The 19,829-nt window shown below is 42.3% G+C and overlaps 3 protein-coding genes across 5 annotated transcripts; 2 read left to right on the forward strand and 1 right to left on the reverse strand.

The window, feature by feature from the left end:
* Positions 1 to 761: 761 nt before the first annotated feature.
* lamtor3 (late endosomal/lysosomal adaptor, MAPK and MTOR activator 3) lies at positions 762 to 4,947 on the reverse strand. Its single transcript, XM_084144415.1, has 7 exons — positions 4,343 to 4,947; positions 4,026 to 4,066; positions 3,853 to 3,887; positions 3,144 to 3,202; positions 2,899 to 3,032; positions 1,224 to 1,287; positions 762 to 1,121 (listed from the first exon to the last, which is right to left on the reverse strand). The coding sequence occupies exons 2-7, from the start codon at positions 4,032 to 4,034 to the stop codon at positions 1,048 to 1,050; spliced, it is 375 nt and encodes a 124-aa protein (XP_084000541.1). The 5' UTR covers positions 4,035 to 4,066; positions 4,343 to 4,947; the 3' UTR covers positions 762 to 1,047.
* Positions 4,172 to 7,485, forward strand: LOC311102924 (protein YIPF5-like). 3 transcript variants are annotated; one of them, XM_084144413.1, is made up of 6 exons: positions 4,172 to 4,277; positions 5,728 to 5,851; positions 6,074 to 6,225; positions 6,405 to 6,550; positions 6,721 to 6,902; positions 7,050 to 7,478. In XM_084144413.1, exons 2-6 carry the CDS (start codon positions 5,730 to 5,732, stop codon positions 7,210 to 7,212), a joined length of 765 nt encoding a protein of 254 aa, XP_084000539.1. In that variant the 5' UTR covers positions 4,172 to 4,277; positions 5,728 to 5,729; the 3' UTR covers positions 7,213 to 7,478. The 3 variants fall into 3 exon arrangements, with proteins under 3 accessions (XP_084000539.1, XP_084000538.1, XP_084000540.1); XM_084144412.1 differs by lacking the exon at positions 4,172 to 4,277 and adding an exon at positions 4,435 to 4,531 and having other exon boundaries at positions 7,050 to 7,485; XM_084144414.1 differs by lacking the exon at positions 4,172 to 4,277 and adding an exon at positions 5,236 to 5,260 and having other exon boundaries at positions 7,050 to 7,302.
* A 6,526-nt stretch (positions 7,486 to 14,011) lies between these two features.
* On the forward strand, positions 14,012 to 19,330 carry utp25 (UTP25 small subunit processor component). The gene is made up of 12 exons (XM_084144727.1): positions 14,012 to 14,212; positions 14,373 to 14,412; positions 14,511 to 14,667; positions 14,817 to 15,074; positions 15,406 to 15,494; positions 15,625 to 16,050; positions 16,223 to 16,439; positions 16,670 to 16,872; positions 17,253 to 17,435; positions 17,573 to 17,682; positions 18,396 to 18,641; positions 18,773 to 19,330. The coding sequence occupies exons 1-12, from the start codon at positions 14,112 to 14,114 to the stop codon at positions 19,032 to 19,034; spliced, it is 2,292 nt and encodes a 763-aa protein (XP_084000853.1). The 5' UTR covers positions 14,012 to 14,111; the 3' UTR covers positions 19,035 to 19,330.
* The last annotated feature ends 499 nt before the right edge of the window (positions 19,331 to 19,829 follow it).

Genomic DNA, 19,829 nt, shown 5'->3' on the forward strand with positions numbered 1-19,829 from the left:
GCAGGTTCACACCGCCATGCAGACAGGATGAACAGAGCGCGACCTGGTGGCTAACGCTCCATCGGTATGATAACAAGCTAATTTATGAGTGAAGCACACACGAGTTAATCATAAGTATGAAAAAATGTATGCACTCTAACTGTAAGTCGCTCTGGATAAGAGCGTCTGCTAAATGACGTAAATGTAAAAATAACAACAGTGACTTAGGTCAAGTATCACAAACCTAAAAGGTGAGAGAAACAAAGCTTGAACTGGCTACCTCTTAGTCCAAATGCTTAACTAATGGGGGTAGAGTCAGAGCAAAATAGCCTAACAAATGAATGTTTATCGTTTTCAGTCACAGATAAAAGGAAGATGGCAACATGAAGCGGAGAAGTGGAGAGAAGAGGAGGAGCTGACAGATGTTGACAGCCAAAATAGGCATATTCCCACAATGAACTAAAAGTTCTTAACCTCAAGACTGGTAGCTTGTCACTCCTGTTAGCCAGAGATCCTCTCTGCTCCACATAGATTAGATGACTGCCTGGTAACCTAAGACAAAAGACAAGTGGGCTCTGAACATCTAAACAATATCCATGTTTACCATGCAATTTCTGGTACATGCACAATGCCAATGTTGTAGATATATATATATATATACATATATATTTTTGTGATACTTCAGTTCCTCCAGGAATTCCTTTTTCTAAATTGACCGATATCTTTCACTGGTTGACATTTGCTTGATCTTACATTTTACTCAACAAGATGTCACCCTCATACTATGTTTTCTGTGAATATTTATTTTAAGAAAATGGCTACATAAGAGTCACACAGTTTAATTACAAAAAACACAAGTAAGGAAGGGGTTACATTCAAGTATTAGAACATGAAGGACAAACAGTACAGCATCAAGACACTATCAAACAACATGGCTCTGTTGCGGCAAGACTGACATCTGTGTGTGTGATAGAGATATTAAAAAGATGTCAGTTTCCTTTTTCATGATCTGATCACAATCTTGTGATTCTGCCACAGAACAGTCCTTTTGTTGTCAAGGTGATACTCCTATGCAACCTCCACTACCTGCCGTAGCTCTTCGATTAGTGGTACGAGCTCTTTCTCCAGACTGATGATCAAACCTACAAACAACATCAGTTAAGTTTGGATAACCCTTCAGAATGCTGTACTTTTCATCCTCATTCATGCAGAGGAGATATGATAAGTAGAGATCTTTATCTTACCTGTGTTGGCAGTACTGCTTGCAATGAAACTGATCACCAATGGTAATCGGTTAAACTGCACAATCTGGCAAAAGGAGAGGCGATCAAACAAGATTGTCAGTATAACAAGGCACATACAGTGCATTCGGAAAATATTCAGACCCCTTTACTTTTTCCACATTTTGTTAAGTTACAGCCTTACTCTAAAATGTATTAAATATAAAGAACAGAAATACCTTATTTACATAAGTATTCAGACCCTTTGCTATAAGACTCGAAATTGAGCTCAGGTGCATCCTGTTTCCATTGCTCATCCTTGATGTTTCTACAACTTCATTGGAATCCACCTGTGGTAAATTAAATTGATTGGATATGATTTGGAAAGGCACACACCTGTCTATATAAGGTCCCACAGTTGACGTCAGAGCAAAGAACCAAGCCATGAGGTCGAAGGAATTGTCTGTAGAGCTCCGAGACAGGATTGTGTCGAGGCACAGATCTGGGGAAGGGTACCAAAAAAATTTGCAGCTTTGAAGGTCCCCAAGAACACAGTGGCCTCCATCATTCTTAAATGGAAGAAGTTTGGAACCACCAACTCTTCCTAGAGCTGGCAGCCCGGCCAAACTGAGCAATCGGGGGAGAAGGACCTTGGTCAGGGAGGTGGCAAAGAACCCAATGGTCACTCTGACAGAGCTCCTCTGTGGCGATGGGAGAACCTTCCAGAAGGACAACCATCTCTGCAGCACTCCACCAATCAGGCATTTATGGTAGAGTGGCCAGACAGAAGCCACTCCTCAGTAAAAAGCTGATCTGATGAAACCAAGATTGAACTCTTTGGCCTGAATGCAGAGCGTCACGTCTGGAGGAAACCTGGCACCATCCCTACCGTGAAGCATGGCGGCAGCATCATGCTGTGGGGATGTTTTTCAGCGGCAGGGACTGGGAGACTAGTCAGGATCGAGGGAAAGATGAACGGAGCAAAGTACAGAGAGATCCTTGATGAAAACCTGCTCCAGAGCGCTCAGGACCTCAGACTGAGCGATGGTTCACCTTCCATCAGGACAACGACCCTAAGGACACAGCCAAGACAACGCAGGAGTGGCTTTTGGACAAGTCTCTGAATATCCTTGAGTGGCCCAGCCAGAGCCCGGACTGGATCCCGATCTAACATCTCTGGAGAGACCTGAAAATAGCTGTGCAGCGACGCTCCCCATCCAACCTGACAGAGCTTGAGAAGATCTGCAGAGAAGAATGGGAGAAACTCCCCAAATACAGGTGTACCAAGCTTGTAGTCATACCCAAGAATACTATTTAATCACTGCCAAAGGTGCTTCAACAAAGTACTGAGTAAAGGGTCTGAATACTTATGTAAATGTAATATTTCAGTTTTTTTTTTTTTTATACATTTGCCAACATTTCAAAAAAACTGTTTTTACTTTGTCATTATGGGGTATTATGTGTAGATTGAGGGGGGAAACGATTTAATCCATTTTAGAATAAGGCTGTAACGTAACAAAATGTGGAAAAAGTCAAGGGGTCTGAATACTTTCCTGTAGGTCAGTGTTTCTCAATCCATTCCTGGGGAGCCCCAGGGAATGCACACTTGTTCTAGCCCAGCACTAACACACCTGACTCAACTTATCAAGTCACCCCAGGCCAAGGCAACAATGTAGTGTTAGGTCTAGATTTAACTTACCTGGTATGTGTTATAGTAGCAGATGATGCTCTTGTTTTTGGAGAGCCCTAGCTTACTGCCCTGGTCGGTGGCCAATGCAAAGGTGGAGAGGAAGCCTGGCCGTAGTGCATATTCTGGTGCGTTATCATTCGCCACTGAAGGAGAAAATATCAGGTACACTGAGCACAACACATTGGACATGGATAAGAGAAGGTCAACTAAATGACCTAGCTTTTAGAACAGAACCCAGTTGTGAGGAGACCTACCTTTGATAACTGGGACACCATCCCTGTCTGTCACTACGATTGCATGAAGACCTTCAACACTGGTGGATAAGGAGAAAGAGAGCAGCACAAGACATAGCTGACTAAACTCCAGTCCATGGTGAAGGAAGTTTCTGATCAACGCCAACGGAGTGGAGCAGAGACCAGGCTTTGTGGAATTCAGTACCTACTACATTGACGCGCCCAAGGTCAATACTTCAAAAAATTTAAATTATGAAACGCTTACCTTGTACCTATGTTTGTCCTCCATACTTTCTCAATAAACTTTAATCAAATGCAACCACCGACTGTTTCCTTGTTGAGATTCAAATTGGCACATGCACATTTGCCATTTTAGAGTAACAGTAATGAGCAAAGTCTGTGGATGTATGTGATTAACGTTTAATGTTAAAGTAAGGATTTCAGCAAACAAAGGCACGCCCGTAACTACAGAGGACAAACATAAATACAAGGTAAGCGTTTCATTATTTATTTTTAAGTATTGACCTTGGGCAAATCGATGTAGTTGGAGCTGAATTCCACAAAGCCTGGTCTCTGCTCCACTTAGTTGGTCGAGTTCGTCAGAAACTTCCTTCACCATGGAGTGGAGTGTAGTCAGCTACACATTACATAATTCGTTAGTCAAATTAATATTAGGTTTCAGCAACAGAAGAATCACAATGAACACACCATAATCATACAACAAACATACCTTGGTAGTTGTTTGTACAAGTATCTCTTCAAGTCCTGCAACAAATGTGTCAATGTGTTAGAATAACACAGACCAGATAGCTAACTACACTCGTGAAGCAACTGGCTATGACTTCATCTGGCTAACGTTAGATCGTTATAATTAGTGATTGTGTTCAAATAATTAATACTTACATCCGCCATGGTGGAAATGTATTTTATTCCCCCGTCAATTACTAAAAGAGAGAACTGAATTATGGCAAGGGTGTCTGTAAAACTAAATAATATCAGCAGGCATTTTTTGTGCTCTCCCAAGCTTCCGTTGACAGCTAGCCATCTCCAGCTGATACTGGGTTTAGGAAGGTTACGTAATGTTAGCTAGTTAGCTGAACTTGGTTGTTTTTAATACGCACCTACTTACCAAATGCCATTTACACTAGCTACAAGGTATGACTACCTTTATCGGATACTTTTAAAATGCACAGTATTGGTGAATGCTAATGCATGGTTACCTTATTTTCTTGCTTTAATTGGAACAAAATCGTCGATGCTTTTCTGACTCAGCTTCAGTACAAAGAAATCACATGACTGACTTGATCAGAGCGGAAGGGGCGAAGCAAGAGGATTTACTCAGCCCAAAATCTTACCGCGTGCGATAAGCCCTTATTTGTTTGGAGGTCTATGAGAGAGTGTCGAATTACGTAAGGCTTATTTGATCGAATAGAAGTTTCGTAATGTTTAGGCTCTTACAAATGTACTAATATAAGTGGATGCAAATGAAATTCCGGCAAATTTGATAAAAACGACTTAGTATCTGCACTCTAATTGGCTAGAATGGTCCCACCTGATCTCGCCGCCTGCCTTCCATCTTGGTCAAGTCAGAGCTATCTGCAATCCTTGGAACGTCGCTACCCATAACCCTTACCTAACCCTAACTTTAACCATTTCAAAAATAAACTTCAATGGGGTAGGGACGTCCCAAGGATTCCGGATAGCACCGACTCTTCCATCTTTGAGGACATGTATTGCCATTGTTAGAGCAGTCACTCAACTATCTTGTCAATATAATAGATGTTTGACTTGACCCATGTTGAGCCAGCAACATCCGGGTTACGCTGTTCGAAAATGCTTCAAAATAAGAGCCCTGTAAACAGTTCTGTACCACCGAGTATCCAAAAACATTGCATTTCTGCAAATGGATGTAATGTGCATTATACCTATTACCAAACCTAGCAGAATGAAAAAGAATAAAAAGAGAGCAATTAAGAAATAGATTAGATAGATAGTGGGCTACTTAGTCTGCTTCTCTGGGTTTGTCATTCCCCCAGTTCAAAAATAGAAAACTATTTATAGTACACAGGCGTCAACTTTTCTTCCCAAACTCTTACTTGACAACATAATAAGAGGTCTTGCTGAGAATTTACCTCAAGGTTTGAAATCTGAATTTAGCAATAAGGCTCTGTGTGGGGTGTGATTGTACTTTAATGAAGTGAATAGACTCTGATTGATATCACAGGCATACATATTTACATTGGCTGTTTCTTATGCATGTTTATTTAGTGTTGCTACTAGGCCACTGGTGCTGTGACTGTAAATATACTTTCAATAGGCTGGTACAGGCCTCCAGATCCAATCAAGTATGTGCTGATGCGACCTCATACTATTGAGATAAGCAATCCCAGTTACTAAATATGATCTTGCCTTAGCAGTTTGAGTGAAATCTTAAGGATATCTGGCTTGCTGTAGTGTGAATATGCTGTTGACCAAAGGATAAAGCACAATAGCTATTTGTATTATCATTTGTAGTTTATATAATGGTGATTTGTGGTATACCCCTCACTTCACTCTACTGTTACAGTCATGATCTTTATCTTAATCATTTCTGCCTACTCTATAGCAATGGGGGACTTTCAGCAATTTGAACAGGACTTCTACCAGTCAGGGTATTACATCGATGACCAGGGACAGGTGGCCTACGACTACGGCGATGGCTATGACCATAACCCAGAGTATGAGGATGAGTAAGTATATGGGGTAAACTCTGCATTCCTGAGTGGTGGTGTAAAACTATTCATTCAACTTTTGGACTGGGAAGATTTGAATGTGTCAATAAGAAGGTAAATTACATTATGTCATCATAGAAAGGGAGGGTTACAAAGGGGGCACATCCCGCTCATCTTCCCCTACGTTTTTGGAAAGAAAGTAGATACATTTAGCCAGTAAGATTTGTGTTTTGTTATTAGTGGCATAGATGTGTCCATGCCTGGTGTGTTTGCCCCCTCTACGGGCCAGCCTTATACAGGACAGGCCTTCCAGCCACCAATGCCTGCTGGGACATATCAATACACAGCTGGAACAGACGGATCATATAAAGAAGAGTCTCCATTGCTGGAGGGTAAGACCTGAGTCACTAGTACTGCTCTAAACTGGGGGTTTATTCAACACATTGTTTTATCTGGGGATGAATCTTTAACAGAACTCAAATTAAAGAAATAACATATTTCAATGTGAAAGTGTATATGGGTCTTCTCATATTCACATCTGTTTTTATTAATCTGTTGTTTATTTGTGCAGAGCTTGGCATTAATTTTGAGCACATATGGCAGAAGACGTTGACAGTGCTGAACCCTATGATGCCAGCTGATGGCAGCATCATGAATGAGACCGACCTGACGGGCCCTATTCTGTTCTGTATTGCTCTGGGTGCCACTTTACTTATGGTGAGGAACCTCCGGATCAGCTCATGTCCGTGTGTGTGTGTGCTTCATATTTTCACAGCCAAGTCATCATAAGACACTATTCAAATAAAAAGCATTTGTAGCTATGTAAATGTGCATGTACTGTACTGAAAGCATGTACTGTAACTAAATGCATTTACCATTTTATGTAGGCAGGCAAATCCCACTTTGGCTATGTCTATGGGATCAGTGCCATCGGCTGCATGGCGATGTACACCCTGTTGACCCTGCTGAGTTCCCTGACTGTGTCCTATGGCTGTGTAGCCAGTGTTCTGGGATACTGCCTCCTCCCCATGGTTGCACTATCTGCTTTTGCAGTCATATTTTCCCTACAGTGAGTAGGCCTATCCAGTCCAGAAACAATAAAAAGGTTACCTAAATAATATTGCGTAAAACAACTGATATTGTCTCATCTTGATTTATTTTCTGTCATGTCCTTTGTTGTAAATTTTTTCAAATCTGACTTTTGATTTCTATACAGAGGGATCGTTGGAACTATCCTGGCCTTGCTGGTGATTGGCTGGTGCAGTTTCTCAGCTTCCAAGATCTTCATTTCCACCCTGGCTATGGAGGGCCAGCAGCTGTTGGTAGCGTACCCCTGTGCTCTGCTTTATGGAGTCTTTGCCTTGCTAACAGTGTTCTAAAGCCCACTACTGTCACTGACTGTCAACAGAGATCCCATTTCTGAGGCACTACGTTAGGCACTACGTGTCCCGTATGGGTGTCAGTGTGGTATATGGGTTATAGTTATACAACGTTTTATTTGTTGTATTCCTTTCTTTTTATGAAATGGGGACTTGTTTTCTTCATTGGGGTTACTTTACATTGTGAAAAATGTAATCTGGGTGTGTGATTGGTTGACATTTGTCCATTGGAATGTGCCAATAAATTTGAAATGTTACATTGTGTCAAAAGGCAACACTGACTTAAATTTGAATTATGGAACTAACGAAGACCATGTTTAAAAGCTATCAAACTTTTTTTTTTTTTTTTTTTTTTACAGTAATCCACTGTATCTTGTGTTTAAAAAAAGCATATATTCAGGATATGAAAACATACATTGAGTAAAACATACACTACATGACCAAAAGTATGTGGACACCTGCTAGTCAAACATCTCATTCCAAAATCATGGGCATTAATATGGAGTTGGTCCCCCTTTGCTGCTATAACAGCCTCCACTCTTCTGGGAAGGCTTTCTACTAGATGTTGGAACATTGCTGCAGGGACTTGCTTCCATTCAGCCACAAGAGCATTAGTGAGGTCGGGCACTGATGTTGGGCCATTAGGCCTGGCTCGCAGTCGGCGTTCCAATTCATCACAGAGGTGTTTGATGGGGTTGAGGTCAGGGCTCTGTGCAGGCTAGTCAAGTTCTTCCACACCGATCTCGACAAACCATTTCTGTACGGACCTCGCTTTGTGCACAGGGACATTGTCATGCTGAAACAGGAAAAGGCCTTACCCAAACTGTTGCCACAAAGTTGGAAGCACAGATTCGTCTAGAATGTAATTGTATTCTGTAGCATTAAGATTTCCCTTAACTGGAACTAAGGGGCCTAGCCCGAACCATGAATATCAGCCCCAGACCATTATTCCTCCTCCAACAAACTTTACAGTTGGCACTATGCATTGGGGCAGGTAGCGTTCTCCTGGCATCCGCCAAACCCACTCCAGAGAACTGCTCCAGAGTCCAATGGCGCGCAAGCTTTACACCACTCCAGCCGACGCTTGGCATTACGCATGGTGATCTTAGGCTAGTGTGCGGCTGCTCGGCCATGGAAACCCATTTTATGAAGCTCCCGACAAACAGTTATTGTGCTGACATTGCTTCCAGAGGCAGTTTGGAACTCGGTAGTGAGTGTTGCAACCGAGGACAGGCGATTTTACCGCTTCTGCACTCGGCGGTCCCGTTCTGTGAGCTTGTGTGGCCTACGACTTCGTGGCTGAGCCATTGTTGCTCCTAGACTTTTCCACTTCACAATAACAGCACTTACAGTTGACCGGGGCAGCTCTAGCAGGACAGAAATTTGACGAACTGACTTGTTGGAAAGGTGGCATCCTATGACGGTGCCACGTTGAAAGTCACTGAGCTCTTCAGTACGGGCCATTCTATTGCCAATGTTTGTCTATGGAGATTGCATGGCTGTGTGCTCAATTTTATACAACTGTCAGCAAAGGGTGTGGCTGAAATAGCCAAATCCACTAATTTGAAGGAGTGTCCACATACCTTTGTATATACATTTTAGTAATTTAGCAGACGCTCTTATCCAGAGAGACTTACAGTTAGTGCATACATTATTTATTTTAATTTTTTTCATACTGGCCCCCCGTGGGAATCGAACCCACAACCCTGGCGTTGCGAACGCCATGCTCTACCAACTGAGCTACATCCCTACTCTGGACGACGCTGGGCCAATTGTGCGCCGCCCCATGGGTCTCCCGGTCGCGGCCGGCTATGACAGAGCCTGGAATCGAACCAGGATCTCTAGTGGCACAGCTAGCACTGCGATGCAGTGCCTTAAACCACTGCGCCACTCGGGAGGTTATATGTAGTGTATTGAAAAATAGCTATAATTATTAATGTATAGATAACCTTACAAACCTACATGATTCTTCTAAATACAATAGCGCAAGAAACCCTTAAAGCTGGAATCCGCATTAGGTGAAACAGCGCCACTGGTCGCACCAGGCACATTTGTTATGGTTTTTGTTTTGTTTATGAATCGAGGAGAGAAGCATCCAGCATCTTGGTAAAAAAAATCATAATACATACTCTGCTGTTCTATCACAAGTGCAATGATGTCCGAGGGAAAAAGTGTTTGTTGTTTGAATTAACATCTTTGTTGTAAAATCGCAAACGAACGTGGCAGTTTCACTGCTACGGATTCCAGCTTTAAGTATGGTTTTTCTACATAAAGAATGAATTGTTCTTTCAAGAACACAGTCTTAAATTATTACGTCCAATTTATACTCACAAAGCAGCCCACTTACAAAAACATTTAAACTTTTAAAGTATTTTAAAAATCAGCAAAGAAATATGACGCATCGATTCTGATAAACACTTTTCCTTGGTAAAGTCTAATATGCAAAATAGTTAAAGTGTCTTTTTCTTTTTACTGATCAAAAACAGATTTGTAGGACTTTAAAGATTTGTATCCATTCAATAACCCATTTCCAAAACGGGTTGGCATAGCTGATTCACACAGCCTCAGGAATAATGCTGTATTTAGTGGATTAGTCTGTTTTACTGTAGGGTTTAGATCTCTACTGTATTGGTTTTAGTATTGCATTGGTTATTTACTATTATTTTAACCATTTAGGCCATCAAGCATAAGGGACAAGTGGGAGTAATTGAGACACTGGGCCTAATATGACAACCCCTGATGTAAATACATACACAACAAATATTGAAGACCAAAGGTTGTGTTCTATTTCCAGCATAGTCAGTACACCCAGTCTCAGTTCCCAACATATTTTCCCCATGGGTTTTTCAGAAGAGGTCAGCTGCCACGCAGGTTACCCTTCAAGACAGCAGGACGAGAAAGAAACAGATAAAGGCTGTTTTAAGTACTGTAACAATGTGTACCTTCACTGTAATTACCCTGTAATTACATAGGTATTAAATAGGAACACTTAATTTAAAAAGTGTGACTAGAAAGTTAAATTGTTATTAAAGGGGGATATTACTTAAACTATTTTTTAAATATATTCTTCATTAGTCCCCTTTTGATACAGTCCACATGTCAACATTGAAGTTTCATACTGCTTTCAGTCTCCAGGAAGTAAACACAGGCCCGCTAGGATACCTATGAGGAATAATATTGTTAAGCTGTGTTTGTCAGACCAGGAGACATCCCGAAAATCGGTCTTCTCACAAAAACGTCTGAAGCATCCGAATGGTATGACCCCTCTATGGAAAGATGAGACTCTCTCTGTTTTGCTCTACGACCCCTACAGGCGTATTGGTCTTCACAAAGTTCGCTGCTTCAGTGTAATGAGATATTTTTGTCAGATGTTACTATGGTATACTGAAGTATAATTACAAGCATTCCATAAGTGTCAAAGGCTTTTATTGACAATTACATTAAGTTTATGCAAAGAGTCAATATTTGCAGTGTTGACCCTTCTTTTTCAAGACCTCTGCAATCCACCCTGGCATGCTGTCAATTAACTTCTGGGCCACATCCTGACTGATGGCAGCCCATTCTTGCATAATCAATGCTTGGAGTTTGTCCGAATTTGTGGGTTTTTGTTTGTCCACCCGCCTCTTGAGGATTGACCACAAGTTCTCAATGGGATTAAGGTCTGGTGAGTTTCCTGGCCATGGACCCAAAATTTCGATGTTTTGTTCCCCGAGCCACTTAGTTATCACTTTTGCCTTATGGCAAGGTGCGCCATCATACTGGAAAAGGCATTGGTCGTCACCAAACTGTTCTTAGATGGTTGGGAGAAGTTTCTCTCTGAGGATGTGTGTTGGTACCATTCTTTATTCATGGCTGTGTTCTTAGGCAAAATTGTGAGTGAGCCCACTCCCTTGGCTGAGAAGCAACCCCACACATGAATGGTCTCAGGATGCTTTACTGTTGGCATGACACAGGACTGATGGTAGCACTCACCTTGTCTTCTCCGGACAAGGTGTTTTCTGGATGCCCCAAACAATCGGAAAGGGGATTCATCAGAAAAAATGACTTTACCCCAGTCCTCAGCAGTCCAATCCCTGTCCCTTTTGCAGAATATCAGTCTGTCCCTGATGTTTTTCCTGGAGAGAAGTGGCTTCTTTGCTGCCCTTCTTGACACCAGGCCATCCTCCAAAAGTCTTTGCCTCACTGTGCGTGCAGATGCACTCACACCTGCCTGCTGCCATTCCTGAGCAAGCTCTGCACTGGTGGTGCCCCGATCCCGCAGCTGAATCAACTTTAGGAGACGGTCCTGCCGCTTGCTGGACTTTCTTGGGCGCCCTGACGCCTTCTTCACAACAATTGAACCTCTCTCCTTGAAGTTCTTGATGATCCGAAAAATTGTTGATTTAGGTGCAATCTTACTAGCAGCAATATCTTTGCCTGTGAAGCCCTTTTTGTGCAAAGCAATGATGACGTCACGTGTTTCCTTGCAGGTAACCATGGTTAACAGAGGAAGAACAATGATTTCAAGCACCACCCTCCTTTTAAAGCTTCCAGTCTGTTATTCTAACTCAATCAGCATGACAGAGTGATCTCCAGCCTTGTCCTCGTCAACACTCTCACCTGTGTTAAGGAGATAATCACTGACATGATGGCAGCTGGTCCTTTTGTGGCAGGGCTGAAATGCAGTGGAAATGTTTTTGGGGGATTAAGTTCATTTTCATGGCAAAGAGGGACTTTGCAATTCATCTGATCACTCTTCATGACATTCTGGAGTATATGCAAATTGCCATCATCAAAACTGAGGCAGCAGACTTTGTGAAAATGTGTATTTGTATCATTCTCAAAACATTTGACCATGACTGTAGTATCCGAACAGTTTGGGCATCACACTAATATGACCTCTCCATGGAAAGGTAAGACGAACACCTACATGTTTTGCTCTAGGACGCTCACAAGCCTCAAGACTTGTCTGAAGGTAACCCGGTACCAGTCTTAAAAAATACATGGAAGTATATATGGAAGTAATTTAGTGCCAAAAAAAAGGGGTTAAATATTGGTAAAATAATAAATAATAATTTCCTGATCTTTCTTATATCTCTCAGATATATCTCTTTTATTTTAACTTATCTATTTTTTATTAAACACTTATTTTTCTTTAAACTGCATTGTTGGTTAAGGGCTTGTAAGTAAGCATTTCACTGTAAGGTTGTATTCGGCGCATGTGACAAATACAATTTTATTTGATATATGACAGACACTTCAAAACTTACTTCATTTTGATTTATTGAATGAATCTGTTATTCAATGCGTTTCTATGGGCTAATAGCAGTAAGGCCAAATTCAATGTTTAATCAAATACATTTTTTATATATATTTTGTATACCTAAAGGGGTCCTAAATGTCCAAATCAAATAGCTAAAGGATCCTTGGTATGACCATTTAAAAACAATTCCATATGTTAGCTTGGTCACATCTCTGTTAAGATGCGACCTCTATTTCTTTGTCTTGTGTTGAGATTGTGCCCTCCATTGGAATGCAAGAAGGTGTTTTACATGGTGCATTCTTGTAAGGCTAATAATAATATAATTTAGTGGGTGCTTATTTGTCCTATTTCACACATGTACAAGTGTGTATTAATATGCATGTGTGAATTGGAAATGTTTTTGTTGTTGTAGCATATCCTGCTCTCCCTGAGACACCTTCAGAGAGTGGAGTCACAGCCAGGGTCTGCCAAATTAGCAAAGGCGTCCCTGGTGCAAGGGTCCCCGATTGTCGGCTCGGGATTAGACAACCTTTCTGACCACACCGTTGCAAAATAAATGTACACATAAATGTTATTTAATCATTGCATCCAAACTGCTCGCGCGCGTCTGTCTAGACAACCTCTAAAATAGAACTTGTTCTATTTGTGACGCCTGACGCGCTGCAAGTCCCGCCTCTCCCATCTCCTCATTGGTTTTTAGGTGCATATACGCAGGGTGATTGAAAAATGAACTGAGGTCCACACTCCAGTCGGTGGTGCTAATCCAGTTTAAAATTGGTTGCCAACCGCTATATAAAACCCAAAGAAGAAGAAGACTGAAGGTTGTGAGATTACTAGAAACTAACTCAGTTTACCATTTTATATGTGGATTAATTGTCTGAGTAGAGGACCTTGTGCATTTCAGGTAAAATAACAACCCAATGTTTATATCCCTGGACAAATTAGCTAGCAACAACAAGCTAGCAAAATAGCCATGAAAGTTTAATGCTTTTCGACCTGTCCCCAAATTAATATAGTTAGTTGAGAGTTCGTTTTGATATTTCAACCTGCGTGTCCTGATCGCGTCTGGTGTGGATGTACAACATCAACATGCGCTATTGTTCATTTTCCTCATTGACACGTAAAAGTAAAAAATGTTCTGAGTTAAAAAAACTAGTTCTGCCATGGTAACAGCTAAAACAGGCAAACAGTAAACTGATATCCCCATAATTAATGAATTGGTCAAATATCGCCAAATAGGCAACAGCTAGTTGAGAGGTCACTGCAGATCAACAACCTAACAGTTCTTGTGCCCCCACTTTCCAACGCCATACCGCCGCAACCTATCAGCAAATGAAAGCTTCAGCAGATGAAAACTTTGATGACCTATTATAATGTTGTCAAGGATGCATCTGTTTTATAGCGGCATCCCTCTATGGTAGCAAGAGTAGGTTCCAGGAGAAAATGATAAAGTGGAGTCTTTTCTCAAAGCTTTGATCAAATATGTCCCATATAAAACTTTGCTGCCATCAACATACAATGACTACAGTGGATTGTCCCTTTAAATGGAATACCGGAAGTGACAATTTTGTTCTGCGAAAAAAACCAAACACACGTGTTTCCCCACCAACCTAACGTTAGCTATCTATCTAGCTAGCTAGTGACTGAACCGTCAACGATGGGGAAGAGAAAACAGAAGAATCAGATCTTCAACAATTTATCAAAAAAGCAGAAGAAACATCTGAAAGAATTTGGGGAGGAGCATCCATTCCATGATATGTACGCAGCAATTCAAATTCACTGTGACTTGTATTCCTCAATTAGCTATAGCTAACGTAACTAGCTAGCAAATAGCTAGCTTACTGGCTACACATCACTTGACACTGCATATAATAAAGTCCATGTTTATAAATCAAATGTTTGAAATTATTAATTCTAGAGTCACAGAAAAGGCAGAGAAAACACAAATATTGGATCTGGTAAGTACTGTCTCATCGGCTAACTAGCTACTTATTTGACTTAAAATTAGTTAGCTAGCTAGTTAGCGTTTTTGAAATGTGTTTTCTCTTTGCTACAGCCAGACAGCCCGGTGCAGTCCAGTGCTGAAAGTGACGAGGATGACGAAACTGAGCAAAAGTCAGCATACCAGAAGTTGTTGTCAACTCTAAGCAGCCATGCAGACCACGAAAGCGAAGATGAGAGTGTAGATGATGAAGAAGAGCATCTCAGTGAAGGCAAGTCAAAGTGCACACTGATTGAAGCATAGTTTTGCTTGCAGATATATTGAATATTGTTTACGTCATGATTGTCGTTTGTCTTTAGAACAGTCATGGAGTGACATTGCAGATCAGAATTTAGAATTGTCTATGCTGCTTGATTGTAGAAGGCAGTGATGGAGATGGTGAGGAAGATGAGGAATATCAAGAAGCAGGATATTATTTGACTGTGACACCAAAAGAGGCAGATGAGGAGGAAGCAGGACCAAATGAAGGGGGTGAGGATGCTATGGAGGACGAAACAGCAGGAGGAGTGGAGTTTGAGGACAAGGAACATGAGTCTCAGTTCTGTCTGGAGAACAACTTCTGTGGAGAAGGAGAACAGGAGGGCGCAGAGAGTACTGCTAAACAAGAGGACAAGGAAGGTAAGCGAACATTGAGAACGATTTAGTCCTCCTTCATTCTGCTTTTCTATCCATTTACATTTTAGTAATTTAGCAGACACTTTTATCCAGAGCGACTTACAGTTAGTGAGTGCATACATTTTCATACTGGCCCCCCATGGGAAACGAACCCACAACCCTGGCGTTGCAAGCGCCATGCTCTACCAACTGAGCTACAGGGGACTATCCACTATCCAGCTCTGGAAGTCTTCATAGTTCAGTGCAGCAAACAACTCTTGAAGGTGTCTTTGGAGTGAAAAGGCAATGCTTCAATGTGTTTCCCATTTTTAAAAGATCTTCCTGTCTTTTTTAGACCCCTTTAAGCTGCACCTTGACACAGAGATTAGCGAGGAGGACGTAACAAGGATCACTGCTGGCACTAAGGCCAAGACTCAGGTCAAGGTAAGCCCACATTCGTCTGAGCTTAATTATATTTGTATGTGTTCTTGTTTAAAGTTTTACGGCCAACATTGTGTAACCTCTCGTCATGTCCACCTTCACCATCCCCTTCCGCACACACATCACACCACAGTGGCCAAAACTGGGCACCCTCCTCTGCACTTCCCCTCTGGAGAAATTTGGTCCTGCCGGCCAGGAGAAAGACAAAAGGCCTCTTGCACTCCACAAAGTCCTGGAAACTAACTGGACGTCTCTGAACCAGACCTCCAACCCAAAGGGGGCCGTGGAGGAGGTCAGTCCACTGCAGCTGGAGCTGCTGTCTCTCATGGGTTCCTACAGGGACGTGTACTTCCCAGAGAGCTCACCACTCACCAAGGGCCGGCAGGTCCGCAGTGCCTATTGCCTCCACGCACTCAACCACGTGCTGAAGGCCAACTCCGGCGTTCTGGGTCATAATGCCCAGATGAGGGAGAACCAAGCCGCGGACAAGGCCGTGGGGAACAAGGCCAGGGTTGAGCCACAGGATGAGCCCCGGGACCAAGGCCTGACCCGACCCAAGGTAAGGCACCTGTTTACTTGTGTACTTTGTCCCAATCCAGAGTAGCACCAAGGTGTGCTGATTAGTAATCCAGCTCTGTTGGAGGGACTGAATGTTGTTTACACATCTGGTTAGTCTACCCCTTTTCACCATCAAGATATTGTAATCAGTTCCCTCATGCGTCTGTGTACAGGTTCTGATCCTGGTGCCGTTCCGAGATGGAGCTCTGCGTGTGGTCCAGACCCTCATCAGCCTCCTGGAGACCAAGGGCAGGAAGATGGATGTCAGCAACAAGAAGAGGTTCAAGGACGAGTTTGGAGAGGAGCCAGTGGACACGCCGCCCAACCTCTTCAGACCAGATGACTACACCGCCATTTTCTCTGGCAACATCGACGACCACTTCAGGATAGGTCAGCAAGCAAATAGGATGTGTATTACACTGCAGGCAAACTCAATGAGAATGTTTGTTATGTTGTCGTGTGTTTATATTTCCCTAAAATACCTTTATATTTCAGTACATTTACACAAAACATAGACATTCATTCACAATAGATTCCATTCCATTTTTGCCTCCACATTCGTCTCATTGCCGCTATATCTGACCATTATCGACCTTTGACCCCCACCCTCTTCAAACCAGGCGTGTCCATCTTGAGGAGAAGCATTCGGCTCTATGCACCCTTCTACTCTTCTGACATCATCATAGCGTCTCCGCTGGGCCTGCGTACGGTGCTGGGGGTGGAGGGCGAGTCCAAGCGGGACTTTGACTTTCTGTCCTCCATCGAGATACTGGTGGTGGACCAGGCTGACGTCTTCCTCATGCAGAACTGGGAGCACCTACTGGTAGGGTTACCTAGCTATAGTGTTAGGGTTACCTGCTAGTGCGGTTAGGTAGGGTTACCTATAGTGTCAGGGTTACCTGCTAGTGCGGTTAGGGAGTGCTACCGGCAGGGTTAGGCTGGATTGATAAACAGTAGCCTAGATTAAGTTGCCTCCATATTTTATCAAGTTCTGTTATAAGGACAATGTTAAACCAAGCCAAAAATATCTGCTTCTGCTATTGTAAATAATGTGTATAATTCAGGGAAGTATCACTATGGCATCATACAGGCTGCCTTTTTTTGTATTTTAGTGGATTACCTTCCTGTGTAAAGGGACCTTCTACACCACTGAACTTTTCTCAGTGTTGCTTTAACCACAATCCCTGCTGTGCTTTCTTCCAGCATGTGATGAAGCATCTGAACCTGCAGCCCTTGGACCCCCATGGGGTGGACTTCTCCAGGGTGCGCATGTGGAACCTGAACAACTGGGCCAAGTACTATCGCCAGACACTGGTGTTCAGCTCTATCCAGGACCCACAGATCAACAACATAATCTCTAAGCACTGCTTTAACTACCGTGGCCAGGTCAGTGTGCACTTAGCCTGTGTGGCCTCTTCAATCCACCGTCTGTACGATTTCAACTAATGAGTTATACGCCATGCCATTAGAAACATTGTTAATTGGGTATAATGAAAGTTATGTTTTTCACATTCTTATTCCAGGTTGCCACAAAGAATATGCCTATAACAGGCTCCATCTGCCAGGTTCTGGTTCAGCTCCCTCATGTCTTCCAGATGATCAAGTCTTACAGCTTCATGGACCAGGATGCAAGGTAAAGACCCACTCTGTACTCTTCAGCAGTATCCTACGATGGTATAAAATCTGGGCAGGAAATTAGGGTTGGGCTGATATATGAATAAATTGAATATTGTGATTTTTGACATTGACAATATATTGTGAAGTGCAAGACGATATATTGTGATACAAGACTATACTCTGTTTGAACTTCAGTTAGGCTTTATCAATATGTTGAAAATGAAGTCTAAATTAATTAACTAAGCTTTATTTTTTGCCATACTAAGATTATTTAATGAGAATGTGACTAATATCATAAACAAGAATGAAAAAAATGCACCGTCTGGAAATATCTAGTCATTAACGGCGCAAAACGATAATATCAGATTTCGCGATATTTGGAGTAGCATACAGTGTCTTAGAGGTCTACCCAAATATCGCCAAATTAAGTCTCAGATTTGCAACGGACAGCCTGGTGTAAGACACATAAGGAATACTAGAGGGCGCACTGCACTGATACGTTCCATGTCAAGACAAGATCAACCCTACTCTGCAAATGGCAACTTTTAATACCACAAGATCAGAACGGACTACAGAGGAAATTCATGGTTTATTTATTATAGTGAGGTTTCATTGTAAACAATTGGAAGTCATTGACTACCTCCTATTGTGCTTAAATGTTATAATGACATCTTAAAATCAATCAATGAATAAAACCTTTTCTTAATTTAACCCCGTTTTCCCTGGCAGGTTCCAATTCTTTGTGGACAAGGTCCTGCCCCAGTACAGGGACTCGGTCATGTCCCACACGCTCATCTATGTTCCCTCATACTTCGACTACGTCCGGCTGCGCAACTACATGAAGAAGGAGGAGATGAACTTTGCCAGCATATGCGAGTACTCGACCAAGTCAGAGCTGTCCCGCGCCAGGCACTTTTTCCAGAAGGGAGATAAACAGTTTATTCTCTTCACCGAACGCTTCCACTTCTACAAGAGGTAAAAGTGGTGCTCCGTTTGAAATATGTCAGGCACATTTTTGTTGTCTGTAAACAGGAAGTTGTCCAGCTGTGTATAATAATGTTGCATTAAACTTTCCCATTGAATAATTATGTCAACCCCCCTATCAGATACACCATCAAGGGCATCCAGAACCTGATCTTCTATGGGCTGCCTTCCTACCCTCACTTCTACAGTGAGGTGTGCAACATGCTGCAGGCAGGGGGCCAAGGAGAGGAGGCTAGCTGGACTTGCACAGCCCTCTACTCCCGCTACGACGCCCAGCGCCTCGCTGCCATCACCGGGGCCCAGAGGGCCGCTCAGATGCTGCAGTCCCAGAAGCCTGTACACCTGTTCATCACTGGAGAAGAGAAGGGCCCTCTGGGCCCCTAATGCATAGATGGAAAGTGACTGATATCTGTAGGTAGGAAGAGGGAACTTCTCTTTCAACAGCCACTGTGTTTTTACTACACAGGTCATCAATGATGACGATCATGAAAATGTCTTGACTATAGTCAAACATATTGAGACATTTTGTTGTAAAGAGTATCTCTGCTTTCTAATGATACCAACTTTGTCTCTTTGAATAATATGTAATTGAACAGTGATTTTTAGAGGAATACACCCAAAGTTTCTGTCCGCTAGTAGTGTTTCAAGTGCCACTGGTATTAAAGCGATGTTACCTGAGACTTTAAGTGTCTTTTAACATTATTTTTAACACCAAAAAACTAGTCTGTGAAATAATGAGTATTACCAGCATTCAAATGTTTTGTTGTTTGTCATGTTAGCATATTGTTTTTAATTACTTTAAGCGATACGGATGTGCACCTCGGCTTTGTCCTTTTGTTACACATGGAGCTACTGCAGGGATGGGCAACTGGCCCCCCTTTTGTAGGCCCACAGACCAATGTCCAAAAATAATAATAATTTAGCTTTCTTAATTTTTTTATGAACTCAGTCGGGTTCTCAACTTAGTGTTGAAAATAAGAATAGTCAAATACACAAGATGCAATTTCGAAATTTGGTTGTGCATCAACAGTTTTTCTCTTATGTCAGTCACTGACAGTCACTCAATTAGCCATGTCAGCTAACAAGTTTTAGATTGGTAGTTAGTCTAGCCAGCTATCTAAATACCGACCGGGCACGCAGGGCATGTGCCCAGGGGCCCTGACCTCCAGGGGGCCTTCA

The sequence above is a fragment of the Coregonus lavaretus genome, assembly GCF_964263955.1.
Source record: "Coregonus lavaretus genome assembly, chromosome: 27".
In the NCBI taxonomy this organism is placed as follows: domain Eukaryota; kingdom Metazoa; phylum Chordata; class Actinopteri; order Salmoniformes; family Salmonidae; genus Coregonus; species Coregonus lavaretus.